Source organism: Glycine soja, chromosome 17 (genome assembly GCF_004193775.1).
Source record: "Glycine soja cultivar W05 chromosome 17, ASM419377v2, whole genome shotgun sequence".
NCBI lineage: Eukaryota > Viridiplantae > Streptophyta > Magnoliopsida > Fabales > Fabaceae > Glycine > Glycine soja.
In genome coordinates this window covers 16,077,510-16,095,257 of record NC_041018.1, presented here as the reverse complement: position 1 = coordinate 16,095,257, position 17,748 = coordinate 16,077,510, and the positions used below count along the sequence as shown (strand labels likewise).

General features: G+C 34.1%; 1 protein-coding gene across 3 annotated transcripts; it reads right to left on the bottom strand.

Annotated features, from left to right (window-relative positions):
* Window positions 1-332: 332 nt before the first annotated feature.
* Window positions 333-4,366, bottom strand: LOC114394158 (PI-PLC X domain-containing protein At5g67130-like). Of its 3 annotated transcripts, none has more exons than XM_028355777.1 (9): window positions 4,238-4,366; window positions 3,965-4,120; window positions 3,761-3,883; window positions 3,436-3,573; window positions 3,206-3,304; window positions 2,621-2,924; window positions 2,314-2,537; window positions 2,119-2,205; window positions 333-850 (listed from the first exon to the last, which is right to left on the bottom strand). In XM_028355777.1, exons 2-9 carry the CDS (start codon window positions 4,085-4,087, stop codon window positions 650-652), a joined length of 1,299 nt encoding a protein of 432 aa, XP_028211578.1. In that variant the 5' UTR covers window positions 4,088-4,120; window positions 4,238-4,366; the 3' UTR covers window positions 333-649. The 3 variants fall into 3 exon arrangements, with proteins under 3 accessions (XP_028211578.1, XP_028211577.1, XP_028211576.1); XM_028355776.1 differs by having other exon boundaries at window positions 4,234-4,353; XM_028355775.1 differs by having other exon boundaries at window positions 3,965-4,301.
* Between the last annotated feature and the right edge of the window lie 13,382 nt (window positions 4,367-17,748).

Below are 17,748 nucleotides of genomic sequence, written 5' to 3'. Positions count from 1 at the left end.
AACATAAACTAGTTCTAGTGACCCTCAAAATTCTAGCTTATGAAGCAGACAACTGAACTCAATCAGAGCAAAAACTACAAACTATATAGCAGGTACAGCTAGAATCACAAACAGTAGAGAAGAATTCTCCAATCCAACTTGACTGAAGATTGGTAGCAGAGTTTAGGTTAGATGTTCTTTAACTTGGCTAATTTGTAGCCTCTTTAACACAAATGAATTAAATTTCATAAACAGCCATTAATTCACGCCAATACCTTATTAACATCAGTATCTGTAAAGTAATTTTGCCAAAAACAATTGTTGCAAATTGGAAAACACCTTTGCGCAATGAGAGAAAAGAAAGAAAGTGATGCATCCAGAGTTGCATACTTGCAATATCTAGAATTTGATTTGTACATCCAAGAATATAAGTATAACTATAACATACCTGAACTACTTATAGCTCCAGATAAATTCTTGGTCTCTCATGACTACCAACTCAAATAACTTCACAGATCCTTGAACATAACCTCAGCAAGAAACAAGAATTTGTCTATATCTAATTTTTCTAACCTAGTAACAGTTCCATGACATTTCACAGCTTGAGACAATACTGCAGTGTACATGCTAAGATACTAGAGATCCTTCTTTAAAGACTACCTTACATAAGTTATAAAACAGTGCTTATAGTCATCATAGTTGCAGCAAGACTTTGCAGGAAGTAAAAGACGACAAGCAAACAATTTGGAAGATGGACAGCTGAAGCTGATTTAGAGAACTGAACAGATCCAGTAAAGCTTCCAGCAGTATTAGTCACTGGACTCGTACTAGGTACAGAAATATTCTTGCAAGACCCAAAGGGTACACCCACCTGCCAAAGTGCAGTAATAATGTTATCGTGGTTGCTAGAAATTTCTTTCATCAAACTGTACATGTAGAAGCTGTGCCAAGATAGAAATCCATCCATGCCAAGTATTCATCCATTTCATATAAATACAAAAGTACACAACTAAACATCCAAGAGATGAATAGCAAGATGACTGTCTGGATCTTAATCAAATTTGGCCTAAATATTGTGCTACATGATTTCATATAAATTGCCATTAAGTGGAAGCATGCAGTTAAGAACAAAGGGTTCAGAAGATAGTTGAGAAAAATAAGTCAAGAGAAAGGACATGGGGATGCTATTACTAGTGTAAATCTATTTATTTTATCATGACTTTTATATGCCCATAATTAGTTTGTTTGACAAAGATTTGAGTTAGATATAGTTAGAATTTCTATGACAGAGTGAACATGGAAAACTACCTCACTTTTCTCTTTATGAAATGCTCCATGGCTAAGAATAATTTTGTGATACAATAAAATTCAACCATATTTTCTTTACTACTTTCAAACCTTGAACCCCAAGTGACTAAACCGTTCTTTCCATCAATTATTGTCGGTTTCAAGATATTATAAGAAAAAGCACAGTTATATTTTTTAAAAATGTAGAGAAATTTTAAATATGGTCACTGAATGACCATTGGTTTGATAAATTTGATTCTATATCAGGAAGGAAAATCTAAATCAACCAGATGTTCATCAGATACATATTCAGGCTTCGAAGAGTATCCTCTGAAGGTCTCATATATTCTGTTTATGTGGACAACCTTTTTGAATAAATGAATTGAAAATTTTAAATTAGTTGAAATTCCAAGACTTTGTACAGGGTGTAAACTTTATACCCAATTAGGTTTCCAGTCACTAGTGTATTCAAGGTCATTGTTACAATATATGAAAATATTTTATCATATCTTACATTGTCATTAGTTTCCCTATTTCCACATTATCTCTTAGGACTGGTTACCATATTTCCTTATCATAGGCAATTTGTTTCCCTAATTAGTTAGGATTATGATTAGTATAAATAAGGGTTAGTGCTTTCAGTTTTATGAACATACCAAACACATCAATACAATGTAATACATCGTAGTTAATATGAATTAGTGTTTCATTCTCTTTTAACTCTCTTCATCCCTCTATACCCAAAATTGCATAATTACAACAGACATAGAAATAAGGATTATCAGAATACAGAAGATTCACGAATAAACAAATGGCATAAAATACATGTGTGGACAAGAAATGCAGACAAACCTGGCAGGCTGTGACAGTGCTACACCCACACAGTGTATGGCCATTCATTTTATCCACAATATCAAAAACACCACCTCCATCACTCCTCTGCAAGAAATTTCAGTCAGAATGCTAAAGGGGAATTGCAAGGTATATATGCTGTATACATATTATAATCAACTTCCAATTAACAACCTAGCACAGAATAAGGAATACCATGTAAAAATTAACAGCTATAAAGTTGGGCATCAAATTCCCTGCAGCTTTGTAACAGGTATTGACCATCTCAGCAAGTGGAGCTGAATGCTCTTTGCAAGAGTCAGCTTCAACTGGATATGTCGGAAAGTAATTCATCAGGAAAAGTGAATGACTTTTAGAATTTAATGCCTTTGATTCTTTTCTGTGCGGACAAGAACCCTGTTGCACTCCAGGATCTCCAGCTGATAGCAAGTGAATTATGAGTTAGTCATTGCAAATCATGTACAAAGGAGATACACATGTTTAAATGATATATAATGCTTACACTCATTTTCAACCATGTGCTTCCACTGATAAGCTATTCCTTCCCCTGCTTCCTTTGAAGCATCGGAAGTGAAAACAACAAGTCGGTGATTTGCTTGAACCATCTCCGTCACAGTGGGCCAATCGTCACCCTTTTTCGGCATCTTGGACACAGGAAACCAATACTTATCCAGTCCAGCACTTGTGAACACATTAGTCAACCCCTTTGGAGTGTGCACATAGTCTTCAATTATGATGGTAACAATCTCAGTTGGATTTTCCGTCAAGAACGCCTCCACTTCTTTCAAAGTATTAACTGCCGGTTGCTGAGAACATTTCAATAGACATATTTAGACCACATCCGATTGAAATGCAACCACAAAAAGCACACTTAAGGTTTTTAAAAAGATCCACAACCACGATTTCGGCCAAAATATTAAGGTTTTTGGGGCATCTGTGGCTGCAATGTAACCGCAGTTGTAGTCACATCAACAGCATTTATCAACAATTTCTCATAATATCAAGAAATGCAACAAAATTGCAATCTTGACCGCAATTTCAAACCATGAAGTAAAATCAACAAATATAACAAAGAGGGTCAAATTACAAATGCAGTGAAGTTGAAGCATTGCCCGCGAAATGAGTGACAGAGCCATATATCATTCTGGAAGTCGTACATGTCCAACATCAGTCCCCTAACTCCATTCTATACCATCAAACAAACAAACGCATAAGAAACATCACAAAAAACAATTAAGCTACCAAAACACAAGAAAAACAAAAATTAAGAAGAAAAGCAAGCATTTGCAACTTGCAAAGAAGCCAAACTACACATACCCTCAACTGGTTAGTGACAGTGTCTTCTTGATTGTAAAAGGTAATTCTCTGAACACCGGGCAAAGGCGGTGCATCGACAATGCTGAAGGAATTGTGGGTCACTATCCACGTGTACTTGTTGAAGGGCAACCCATTGACCTGCAGCATGACCCAAAAGGGAAAGTAAAAAAATTGGGAATTCATTCATTGAAGAAGCTCAAAGGACCAAGGGCGTGTTTAGCTCAGTTAGTTAAACAAGGTGTCTAAGTGATTGTAAACCTCCTAGTACCTGTCTTCGATTCCGGGGTTTAAAAAAAAAAATCAAAGGAAGAAGGAAGAAGCTTACAATGGAAGTGGGAAGTGTGACTTGGCCTCTGGTGCAGATGGGTTGCTTCAAGCCCAAAGAGGGGCAATTGCCACAGAACAAACCTGGCCCACAATCCGTAGCGGCAGAGCATGCTTCTAGAATCTGCCAAATTCAGTTCAATTCGAAGTGAATTTCCACGGATCTCGTGAATTGAAAGGGAAATAAGAAAGAGAGAGAACAAACCTGGGAATTGACGTTAATGAAGGAGAGGGAACAGAGGAGTGGTACAAGGAGGAAGATGATGGCATTGGCAGGTGCTGGAGCTCTGCATTTCGAACGGTGGTTCGGGGAATGCGACGAGCACATGGCAGGTTCGGGTTCCTTTGCGGGGTGCGGAACCTAGAATAAGGGTACAACAAGGTTCGAACTTCAAAGCGAAAACAGAATTCGACTGTGTAATGAACTAATGATCCAAGTTGAATTATTGTTTGTAGGTACAAAAGCTTTCTTACTTACTACTGCTGATTTCCGAATGCTCAAAAGTTTATTTACTGCTATCCGACGCGACCATACTTGCTATTTATTGAAGTAAAGGAACACCACCACAGCACCACACACACAGACACTTGAGGAGGGACGTGGCGGTGACTTTTCCAAGTTTTAAACTATTAACTTAATTTTAGTATTTTTAGGTTTAATTGTACTTTTATTTTTATCAGATTTTACTTTAATTTGTTAATTTCATCATATTTTATTCTCATTTTTAAAGAAATCTATGAATTTTAATCTCTGTTTTTTATCCATTATTAAGTATAAAAGTTGGAGGTAAAAATTTATTAAAATAAAAGTTAGAGTAAAATACACCAAAAAAAAAATTAGAGTAAAAGTTGTCAAAAAATAATAAGTTAGAGGTATAATAGATAATATAGATAGAGAAAAAGATAGATATAATAGATAATATGATATGATAGAAAGAGAGATAAATAAAAATGAGAGAGATTGATAGAGAATTTAAGATTAGGCCTCATCATCAATTGGTTATGGTCGAGATCGAGCCTAAAACGCTCGAACACCCCCATTTCTAGATTGTGTCTGACCATGAAGTGTCTTGAAGCTTGTCGGGTGGTTTGAGACGAGTCTAGGTTATTTTGAGTATGGCGTCAATGAGGTTGATTCAAACTTCATTAAGTCTTGAGATTAGTTATGGAGTACCAGGCAAAAATGGTGTCTTTCGTGATGGTCGTGGAGGTAATTTGATGGTTTTCAAAATTCTCTTTATACAAGACAAAGTTAAACTTCCATAGGGTCCTTATATTTATTATTTATTGAAATTAAAAAATCACAATTAAAGATATTTTTGTGAAAAATTAATTAATGCATGAAACATTAATGCAAACTTAGTCTTATAAAAAGAACTAAATACACTTTTAATTTGGATCTTACAAATAAAACTAGAGAGAATTAGAATAATGCGAAAGGTATAATACTCTCATAATATTTTAGTTTTAATATTTTTACTTTTTCAATTGGATATTCTATGTATTTTTTTTCTTTTAATGTGTATTTCACATATCATCTCTGTAATGAACTAGCCAGAAAAAATTATTTCAACTATTTTAGACTATCTTTCTTTTGAAGCCACCGTCTAACCATATGTTGGTGGTTTGCTTTTGAAGGATAAATATATGAAGGAGGGTTGTTTGTTTAGGGCGTTGACTTGAAAATGGTCACCTACCTGGAACGCAATCTGCAAGGCCTTGGAGTTTCTAAAGGGTGGTTTTGAGTTTAAGATTGGTAATGGGAAATCAAACTTCTTATTTGATACTTGACTTACAAGGGAACTGATTGGTTGTATCCTTTCATTCACATAGTGGACGCTGGGCTAAGAATTAAAGATGAGTGGAAGCAAGGTCGTTGTATTTGGAAAAGGTGATTTATGTCATTCTGAATGATACTATTGATCTTAATTGCTACCAGAATCAAGCTTGTGATTGTGGATAGGGTCTCAAATGTTTGAGTGTGAAAAGAATATTGTCTTAAGAGAGTTCTAATAGGAAGGGGATCATGGCCCAACAGCAGACCACAGACATGAATGAAAGGCCCAAAAGAAAGATCACTCCACCAAAACATCTACAAGATTATGTTTGAAGAGGCCTAACCAAATCTGTTAGGAGGAGTGTTGTGTTGGCACTACATTATTGGTTGGCTTAGATTATAGGAATATTCTTGTCTGTCATTTACATTCTGTCATTTTCTGTTATTTCCATTTTCTATTATTGCAACATCTATGTATGCTATATATGCATGTCATATGTACCGAATAGAGGCAGCAAGAAATAATATCTCTTTTCTAACCTTTGTTTTTAGGAGGTCCCTAGTTCTCGAATTCTAGGAAGCTAACAATTGAGCACCTAACATCTTGGTGTTTTCAGTGAACTCCATGGTTGAGTCTACTTGTTTTAAGTCTAATATGGACCGCATCAAACAGGCCATAGTGAAACTCACCTCCAATCAACTCACCCTCATTGCCACTCAAAACACTATAAACACCAAAATTGATGAACATTTTCAGAAAATGGCCCATTTCAAAATCAATGAACATTCTCCAACCTCTTCTTGTGCAAACTCGCATTCCCCTTATGTATATACAATCCTACTATGGGGTTGATTTTGGGAGCACCCGAAACCAATATATTGTCTTAAAAGAAATTATCAAAATGCATATTAGCCCATTTCAAAATCAATGGCCCATTTTAATATTTTCTTAAAAGAAATTGTCAAAAGTTAAAAGCAATCTTATAACAAAATTTTAAAGTATTCAAAATCTAACTTATCTTTTTAAAAATATTCATTTATCATGAATTTTAATTAAAATATAATTTATGTATTAAAACTATTTATTTATTGTTTTAAGTATAATTATATCAAAAAATCATATAAAATACAAACCAAAATACTAATTTATATGTATAAATTTTGCATAGGGCAAACACTCCTAGACAAAACGTGATCTTGATGAAAGGCTCCATATTAATAATATATAATATATTTATTTGTATTTTGATAACAATTAATGATATTTAAATGTCATTTTTTTCTTATTTTTGATAAAATGTTTTGTTCTCCTATCCTTATATACTTATTACCACAACCAATGTGAGTTGATTGCACATGACTCATTTTTGTTAACACATTGAACAACATTACTATGGGAGGGCTACAGTGTAACAATTATTTAACATTTATGGGGTTTTATATGTGTTTAAAATGGAAGGTTGACGCATGTAAATTCTTTGAATCTCAAGATTGATTTGTTTAATTGACACAAATTAGCATGGAAGATCAAAATAAAATTATTATTATATATATTTTTTTAAATTAACGGCTAAGATTTTTTATTTTTTTTTTTACTTTTTTGTTTTTCTTTTGCATCTTTTCAAATTTCCAAATGTATTCCTGCATCTCCCCCTCCGTCTCCTTCCTTCACCTCTATCCTCCCCGGTACAATGACCCTTACGTTCGTAGTGCGGCGACAAGGATTTTTGCAAATAAAAAGCAACTCCACTCTAATTTGCATCTCATCATACACAAAAACTTCCAATTTATTCAGACTTCAATACACATAATCAAATCATCAAATCCTTAACATTGTTAAAAAAAAAAACACCAAAGGGACCTTCAGCCATAGCACCATCACAAGAATCCACATGCCGTAACAAATCCTCCACTCACTCAACTAATTAGCAGTCGAAGATTCTGTTGAACGACAAACACAAACAACACTCGAAGTCCTAAAATCACTGTTTCTAGGCACACCTCTTCTTGTTCCTCACCTTTTTTGTTGAACCTTTTTTTTTGTCGTCGAGACCGATCAAAATTGTGTTGCAAATATCGTGGTGGCTTGGCGGGCAAAGGGAGCCTCCCAGATGTGCTCACTCTCGTAGGAGCTTCCATTGTGCGAGCATGAGATCCTCGCTATTATTCTTGTGTTTTGAACTTGCGGTGGTGCTCCGATGCAAGAGTTGTGGTTGGGCGGCCTGTGGGATTCATTTTTGGGTGGCAAGGAGTGTCTTTGTAACTGTTGAAGATGGAGAAAGAGAGGGGGTAAATCCAGGAAGGACAAGAAGGGAGAGACAAAAGAAAAATAAAAAAGAAGTAAAAATCTTAGCCACTAAATAAAAAAATTAATAAATCTAACTACTTTCCCACAATGGGAGACTTATTTTGGTTTCCCACGTTAACCTACATCTCATTTAATTTACTAAAAATCATATTGAATCAGAGAAAGAGAACAAGTTTAGACTATGGGGTTTCCAATGCATGGTTGTGATCCTTTCGTGGAGCACTTCGTGGAAAATTTTGGAAATAAGCTTCTAAGCAAATTACATTGTCTTCAATGTGTTTAAGATTTATTACACTCACATCCCATCATTGTTAAATCCCTACACAAACCTCCATCATCATTATGAATTCATTGCTTAGACACCCCTTGATTGTCCGATTCAGTAACTCCACAACATATCATATGCACAACACATGCATTTTAATGAATGTTTTAGTCCAAAATGTCCTTATCTTCTTCATGGCCACAATTTGATATATTTTCTTTCAACAAATAGGTTCAAGAACACCTCAAGATCAACTTATAAACAGCATGAACATTTTTACTCACTCACCCCAATGGTTCTCCAACAGCAGGCAACGTTTAATGTTTTTGGCTGAATTTTTTTTAACCAAATCAAATCCACATCAAGCAATATTCAATGGTGTACCTGAAATTGAACCCACACTAGCAAGATATGTTAGATGGTGCACCAACATCATCAACACGCACTACAAATCAAACCCATAAACCAAGATCGAAATGGGAAAATAAAGAACAACAGTTAAAAAAGAAAGAAAACATCAAGAACACCTAATTCCAAATCTGACCATGGACAAAATGAAGTATTTTTCTAAAACATTAAATTAAAAAAAAAACTGAAATGTGTTGTTACAATCAAAGAAAGAATATTGACTATTTACAAAAGGCCAACATGGAGTTGTGCTTCTGCGGCACCTAGCCGGGTAGAGGTTGTAGGACTCTTTCTCTTCTTGAAATCGACTTGCGAGTTGAGACCACTGTGGCAGGGAGGGAACTTGAATTGGCAGGGAATGCTCATGTACACCATGTTAGTTAACGTGTGCTATCAAATTATATCTGATATACTTTAAAATAATATCTAGATTTAAATATGTTTTAGTCTTTTATATATTAGATTTATTTTTTTAATCTCTCAAATTTAAAGTTGAATTTTTTAATTCTTTAAAGTTGGAAAATGATAATTTTAATCCTTCTACAACACATTAATGGGATGAAAGATGCAATATACCCTTTTGTAATTTGTGGCAATTTTAGTTCATAACCGCCAGAAACTTTAAAATTCCATAATTAAAATGAACATCCGCAAGAGTTCTTGATTTTAGTCGCACCACTTAAAACGGTGATTCAATATTCGGGATAAAATGATCTGCAAGAGTTCATCTTAGTCGCATCACTCAAAACCGTGATTCAATATTCAGAATAAAATGAAAGTTGTATGCAAGAGTCCACCCTACAATATGGGCCAAAAAGCCAAAATGAATTATTTTAGTCCTTATAAAAGTTATAAAAAAAAATAAATTCCTCCTTTCACACTATGTCACAATGAGGTAGTGCAGAAGAAAAAATCATAAAATTTGATCCAATCTATCGTAATCGATTAGCTAACATGTTGGTTAATATTGATTCTGATATTAATTTTCGGTAGTTTCAAATGGCTATAAATTGTATTTCTATTAAATTTTCAAAATCAAAGTTGTGTTGTGGCGGTCAAAGACAGCAACAAACCGTTACATTGTTTGTCACTTCATAACCTCAATTATCCACGTTTTGAAGGAAGGGCAAAAAAAAATACTTGATTTGAGAATTAAAAAAAGTGACTTTTAATTTGAGGGAATAAAACAAACATATTATCATATTTTTTTATGAACTAAAAACATATTTAAGTTCAATATCTAATTATAACTTGTCAAACGTACTCTAATTAAAAAACAATTCCAAAATTTATCTCCTAATTTTATCTATTTCATCAAATTGGTTCTCTTATTTTTTTAATTGAGTCTCTCTTATATTTCAAAATTCATTATCTTATTATTTTAAGCATTAGATTGCTAAATTTTAAGTGTTAACTAGACTAGAAAGTTAATTGATATTTTCTTAAAAGATAATAACTTTTAAAATAATTAAGGAGGGACTAGAATCATAATCTTGAAGCAAGAAACACAGTCTTTTACCATCGCATTCAAGTGCATATTTAAATATTTGGTGTAAAATATAATATTAATATAAGCTTTATGTGAAAATAATTCAAAATTCAATTTTTTTTTAATTTATTATATTTTTATAATCTTATATATCATCTTTCAAAATATAATATATAAGATTAAATTCTATTTTCACATAAATTATAATATATATATTTATATAAATTTTATTTTTATTTTATATATTTTATTTATCTTTTAAAATAATGTTTGTGAATTAGTGACAATATTTTTTATCTATATTATGATATTCATGTTATTTGTTGTAATATAGATTAAACATAATATCAATAAATCACATACATAAATATTTTTTAAAAAATAAAAAATATAGTCATTTTATTTAATTACATATCTTTATTATATAATTTAATTTAAAAAAAATTATGTACCTGATTAAATAAAGTTAAATATAAATAAAAAATTATTATAATAAATAAAAAGAATATCTTAATATAGGTAAAAAAATATTATCATTAAATCACATATATAAATATTTTAAAAGATAATCAAATATTGTAATTTTATGAAATTATAATTTATATAAAAATATACATTAAAGATAAAATTTATATTATAACTTTACTATATAAAATAAGTTTTGAAAAATGTGATAAAAATAAATAAGATTATAAAAATATAATATATAAAATTAAAATAAAGCTTATATAAGTATACATATTTTAATTTAGGCAAAAAAATTAATCTTATATATTATATTTTAAAAGATAATATATAATATTATAAAAATATAATAGATTAAAAAATAATAAAGTTTAAATTTTGAATTATTTTCACATAAAACTCATAGTAATACTATATTTTACATCAAATATCTAAATGGTCATGTAGGTGTAGTGGTAAAGGAGTCTATTATTTATTCCAAGAAAATATTTTACACCAAATATCTAATCCTTCTTCAATCATTTTTTAAGTTCTTATTTTTTAAGAAAACATTTGTCAACTTTCTAGTCTAATTTAAAATTTATTAGTCAACAGTTAAAATTAACTCTGGGGGGCTAAGATAGAAAATTTTGAAATATGTGGGGATTCAGATAATGAATTAAAAAGTACGGGGGACAAATTTTGCAATTAAGTCATTTATTTTTTTGTAATTGCTAACGAGTGTCCTAAGGCATTAGGTAAAAAACTAAAAGGAAAAATATTTTATTCACATGCGTAAATTGCGATATCCACGATTTTCTTGCCTTCTCATATAATTTCTACAATAAATATTTTTTTTAATTCCTTAACCAATATCTTAAGGACACTAATTAACAAAAAAAAAAAGATGAGAGAGAGAGAGTGACTGTGAGTGGGGAGGGTAGTAGCAGGAGGATCACCTCTTCCTTCTTCTCTAAATTCCCTGAAGAGTACCCTAAGGAACATCTTTGGAATGTGTTTAGATAGAATGGCAAGGTGTGGGGCATTTTCATCGCAAATAGGAAAGACAAATGGAGGAATAAATACGAATTTGTAAGGTTCATTAATGTGGGTAGTGTACCTGCCCTGGAGAAGTAGCTTGACAGTATCACAATTGGAAATATCAAGATGAACGTCAACATTCCTAAGTTTAACAGAACTTCTATCTTTCAAGATAGAGGATATGGAACGATAACAAAGGTTTTCAACATGCACAAAAGTGACAACATTCATATTAGAGATGGAGGATTTGAGAGAGTCAACAGTGGGTACAATGATAGATAGTCGGAAGCACGATCTTTCGCTGAGGTAGTGAAAGGCTTGATTAACACCAAGATGAAACCAAAGGCGTGGGTACCGAGATATGTTAAGCAAGTAACAGAGGGCAAAAAGAAATGGAGGGCTATGGAATTGAACATTGATAACTGCTATGTATCGGTATATTTTAGGATTAAATTATGTAGGAATTGTTAATTTTTCTCTCTTATTTCTTCCTTTTTGTGTGAATAATTGGAATTTTAACATCAATTAATTTTTTGTGTAGAAAGTGTTAAAATTTTATGAACTTATAGTGCTTGGTGGATAACTAGTGCATAAAAATAAAGTAAAGCCCAAAGAAGCCAAATTGAAGATCTAAAGTTGTTCGTTCAGTGCATCTCAGACGTCCAGTGCGACGCAGTTGCTTAGCGGGCAACGCACACTTAGCGCTAGGAAGTATGGACAAGTCTAGATCGTGAAAAGGCGCTTAGGTCGAGTCACGCGCTTAGCATGAGTCACGCGCTTTCTTTTTAATCCCTCCTCTTTAGTTTATGTTTTTGTTGTCATTGATCAAGGTATGCATGCTTGCACTGTTCATTATGTAGATTAATTATGAATTTCCATTTTTTTCCTGTATGCATTCATGCATTATTTCTGTATTTCTTTGAAGTCCAACTCTGTAAAAACGTCCATTGTCTCTTGTGATTGGCAATATTGTGTACACTCGCTAAGCTCACCTCTGTGGCTTAGCGAGTTCAAACATTATGGGCAACAATAATATTTTTGGGTTTTTGATGAATGCGCTAAGCCGTCGCTGCATACTTAGTGCGTTCTTTCATTTCTAGGTTTCAGGAGATGAACGCGCTAAGCCGTCATGCCGCACTTAGCGAGTTCATGAGTCACATGCATATGTCCTTGCATTTTTGGATTTTTTATGAATGTTCTTGCATGGGCTTAGCGCGTAGTCTCGTGCTAAGCCCCATTACTATTTTGTCTTTTCTGAGTCTTTTCGTTTTTTCTTACATGGGCTTAGCACGCAGTCCCACGCTAAGCCCTAGTGTCTTCTGTTTCCATGCATAAGCTTAGCGCACTGTCTCGCGCTAAGCCCCAATTGGTTTTGCATTGGCGCTAAGCGCCCCATGGCGACTTAGCATCACACTCAGAATTTAAAATTTTTGTTCATTTTTTATTTTGTTCTTATATTTTTGTTGTTACATTTGCAGATGGCCTCTAGGAAGCGAAGAATAGGATCCAGTTAGCCACAAGGGGGGATTTCATTTAGGATTCCTTCCTCTTGGCTTCAGAGACAAATTGGATTCGTTACAAAGATAATGTTCATCTTCGGAACATTCTACCGGAGAGGAACGGGGTTCTTGCGCCTGGCATGTATGACGGATTTTATAATGAGCTCTAGAGGTGTTAGTGGCATAAAGGACTCACTCGCCTGCCAAAGAAGCAAATTAACGTTGCTCTTGTGAATGAGTTTTACTCCAATATCTATGATCCAGAGGACGACGTGTCGAAGCAGTGCAGGGTGCGGGGGTAGACCAACAAATTTGATGCTCAGACGTTGAGTGATTTCTTAGGGACACGTGCCATCGTCCCAAAGGGAGAGCAGCTGAATGCACGTGCCATCGCGGCCAAGTGATGCACCCCCGAAGGGAAATTCATTCTGAATGTCGAGGGAGCTTCGTGGAAGATTTTGCGGAAAGACCTCACCACCATTGCCTAGACTTGGAGCGTGCTTTCCTACTTTAACCTCGCTCCTACCTCCCACACCTCTGACCTCAACATGGATTGGACCCGCCTAATATACGGACTCGTGATGCAGATGGACATAGACCTAGGCAGTATGATTTCCCTACAGATTACACATATCGCCCAACCCAGTACGTCTAGACTCGGCTTCCTGGCTTTGATTATCGCACTCTACGATGCCTAGGGAGTCGATTCAGACACTTTGACCTACGAGTCCTTCAACCCGGTGATTAACCGAACTTATATAAAGAAGAAATGTTGGAATCCAGTAGATTCTTCTATAGTAATGATGATGTCGCAGACACTACTATGTATAGGTATATTTTGGGATTAAATTATGTATGAATTGCTAATTTTTCTCTCTTATTTCTTTCTTTTTGTGTGAATAATTGGAATTTTAACATCAATTAAGTTTTTATGCAGAAAGTGTTAAATGTTTATGAATTTATAGTGCGTGGTGGATAATTGGTGCAAAAAAATGAAGTAAAGCCCAAAGAAACAAAATTAAAGATATGAAGTTGTTTGCTCAGTGCGTCGCAGGTGCCCAGCGCGACGCAGTTGCTTAGCGGGCAACACACGCTTAGCGCTAGGAAGTATGGAGAAGCTAAGATCGTGAAGGGGCACTTAGTGTGAGTCACACAGTAAGCACGAGATTACCGCCTTACTCGCTAAGTGCGACAATCATTCTTAGCTGAAAGTTGTGTGAAAACCAAGCTAAACTGCACCTATAAAAGAATGAGAAAAGAAAAAGGAAAGAACACACATCTACACACAGAAAATTCAAGAGAATACAATTTCTTACAGAAGGCAAAGGCCAGAGGTAGGAGAAGCAATCATTAAGAGTCATTCCTTTCCTCCATTCCCTTTCTCAATTACCCCTTTTATAAATAATACTCTCTTGCAATTGTAAAGCCTCTCATGATAATGAGAGGTTAAAACCCATTTTTGTTGGGAGCTTAGCAGCCAACTGTTCTTGATGTAATTTCTCTTCCTATCTATTTATGAATATTACTTTTTCATTATCCTTTTTTGTGTTTAATTTTATTGTTTGTGGCTTGATTGCTGATAACTGCGAAATTTGTGTTTAATTGATAGTCAATTTTGATAAAGAATGATTAGAATTCCTCTACTTTACTGTTATTTTTAATGGAATAATAAGGATTTTAATATCATTTTAATTTTTTACCAGCAGAATTCAAAAGAAGAAAATTACAAGTGCTTTTGAGGAAAAATTGATGCAAAAACTTAAAGAAAAAGTTGAAGATTGGGTCAGTCCAAGCTTAGCGTGAAGAAGGCCCACGAAGAAGCCCAAAGGCACGTTTAGCGTGAATCTCACGCTAAGCGCGCGATCACCGCCATACTCGCTAAGCCCAGAAGGCCCGCCTAGCAAGAGGTCGCATGAATTTTAAGCTACCTTGTCCTTATGCCTATAAAAGGAGTATGAATCAAAGGAAAAAGACACATCGAGACTCAGAGCTCTCTAATTAATACATCCTAAGCCTAAGTATCTCAAATAAGGGAAACCCTCTTTCTATATTCATTATCCCTTTCTCCTTTTCTATTTATCCTTCATCTTCTTTTATCCCCATCAACCCCTAAAGTGTAAATCCTCTCCTGTCTATGAGAGGCTAAACCCTTATTGTTGGGAGCCTGATAGGCAACCTCTTGTAATGTAACTCTACCTCATTATATATTTAATGCAATTCTAGTTTTTATTGTTTTTTCCGTGCTTTACTGTTGTTGATTGTGATATGATTACCCATACTAATGAATTATTTAGGAAGTAATGCATTGGAAAATGATTATTTTCTAAAGAACTGGAAAAGTACATTTAAATGAAATCATTGCTAGGAATAGAGTGATGCTTGTTTAGCCTATTTCATGCATCTTTATTCTTAATGTGATTTACTATTTTATCTTTGCAAAGGAATTAGGGAGAGAAAATAGATAAATTAGGCTCTTCATGGGGGGAATCAAAGATAGAGTATCATAGTAGATGTGGGGTGGAAACTAGGATAACATTAGATAGAAAAAAATGATTAAAGTTGCATCACACGTAGTTTTGTCATGCTAGGCCCCAACATATTTTGAATTTTGAATTTATCTTTTAAGCATTCAAATGTATTATCATTATCTTTGTCTTTTACTTTTCTTATCTTTTACCTTAAAATCTCTTATCTATTTTATCTTTAAATTTTTATCTTATCTTCTACCTCTCTTTATCTTCTAATTTAAAATTCGTATCCTTCTTATCCCTTACTTTCTTTAAATTTTACATCTACAATTCCTTATCTCTTTTACTCTTCTCTTGCTTAAAAATTGGAATATACACCAACTCAAGTACGAACAACGTCTCTATGGATTCGACACTCGGACTCTGAGTAACTTTATTACTTGTGAAAATTTGGTACACTTGCCAATGAGTTAACAATCGTCCATTTGCATGGTAAGTTTTAGGGGTGGCATTGAGAATTGTTATTCTCTAATAGAACTGAGAAAGAATATCTAAATAATTAATCACCAGGGATAGGTTGATTTTGTTTAGCCTGTTATACATTTATATTCTTAATTCAATTTAACAGTTTTGTCTCTTAAAGATATTTGGGAGAAAAAATAAATAAATTAGGTTCTTTCACTTGAGGGGTCATGATTAGAGTATAAGAGTAGATGCATGTGAAAATTAGAATAAACATAAATAAAAAAAAATCATTAACATTACATTAAGAATAGATTCGATAAGCTAAGTTCTCAACATTTTCATATTTTGAATTAACTTCTCCAATAATAATAATATTAACTTCTCTCATCTTTTTTATTTTAATTAATTAATTTACTTTTATGTTTGTCTTTTTTTTTTCTTGTTTAATTTAAATTAATTTTTCACCAATTTATTTTCCTGTTGTTTTCACAACCTTTTAAACCAATTTATTTATTGCTTAACAATCCTATATTTAAGTACCTAATCCATGTAAACTCAAAATTGCGTTTTACTTTAATAGTTGGGACAATTTGGTGCATGCCAACCGTCCAACAAACATACAAAGAAGAAACGTGAAGTGGCTCAAATAATTGCTAGGTTGGGAACTTAAGAGATTTATCTCTCTTTGACAGACTTGAAGATGTATATGTTGCTGAGAGCGGTGGAAAAATGAAACATAACTATGGGAGACGACATGGTGTTGATTTTGGGATGCTCTGAGGATTGGGTGACTGATAACACCAAACAAGAGGGCTTTTTCTATTCAATTCGGAAATGGAATCCTAGTATAACTACTGGGAATAGACTCATCTAGGTGCGGTGTACTGGAGTTCCGTTGGATGCGTGGGGAGAGGAATGCTTTGGAGCGATCGCCGGAAATTTTGGAAAATTGGTGAAAATGGACGCGACGTTTGCCATGTTGGTAAATGTGAGCTATGCCAAATTACTGGTGTTGGTGGCATCACCAATGCTTGTAAATTTTAGCGCACAAATTAAGATTAAAGGAGAGGTATATCTCGTACGAGCGATAGAAGAAAATCCGATATCATCAGAAGAGTGTAAATGCTGGAGAGGCGAAAGTAGAGAAGAACAAACCAATGATAAGGAGGGAGTCTCAACAGTGTTTTTGGAGCAAACATCTTGTCATCAGATTCTGAAAATGAGAATGTGAGTCTCAATGGTTTTTCTGATGAGGTTGGTGGAGAGGATGGCGAGGGAAAAGGAACTAGAAGGGAGAGCCAGCATAGAGGAAGCGGAGAAGAGCATCGGTCCACGAAGTTGGAATTTTCAAAATTCAACAATGTGGACATTATCCATGAGACAAACACTTTGCCTAATGGATTCAACATGGAAGACACACCGGGTAAAGATGGCGAAGAGGTAGCATGTTCACCTGTTGAGGATGACAGTCTCGTGACTAGGTTGAGCAGGGCAGATGTCGACATGTCAAAGAAGGTCCCACAAGGAGAACGTGACGCACATAATGATATTAACTGTGTTGCCAAGTGTATTGATCCAACCAATGGTTGGGCGAGTGTTAAACTCTACAGACAAAGAACGTGAAGCTCTGAAACTAACATTAAAAGGTATGAATTGTCATGATGAGGATGCCAACGGGAAGTGTGTAGACGAGAAAAGGGAAGCGAAACGTCATGGGGCGATTATGAATTCTGCAAGTCTTAAAGCAGACCCTACCACCAATAAAAACTCTGATTGTGGAAAATTTTTGGAGAAGACGGAGGTCACGTGCCTAAACGAAGAATAT

Coding starts and splice junctions, on each gene's coding strand:
- LOC114394158 (XM_028355777.1), bottom strand. CDS start 4,087: ATGTGCTCGTCGCATTCCCCGAACCACCGTTCGAAATGCAGAGCTCCA. Junction 3,884..3,964: donor TCATTAACGTCAATTCCCAG/GTTTGTTCTCTC, acceptor TGAATTTGGCAG/ATTCTAGAAGCATGCTCTGC. Junction 2,538..2,620: donor GCACATGGTTGAAAATGAGT/GTAAGCATTATA, acceptor ACTTGCTATCAG/CTGGAGATCCTGGAGTGCAA.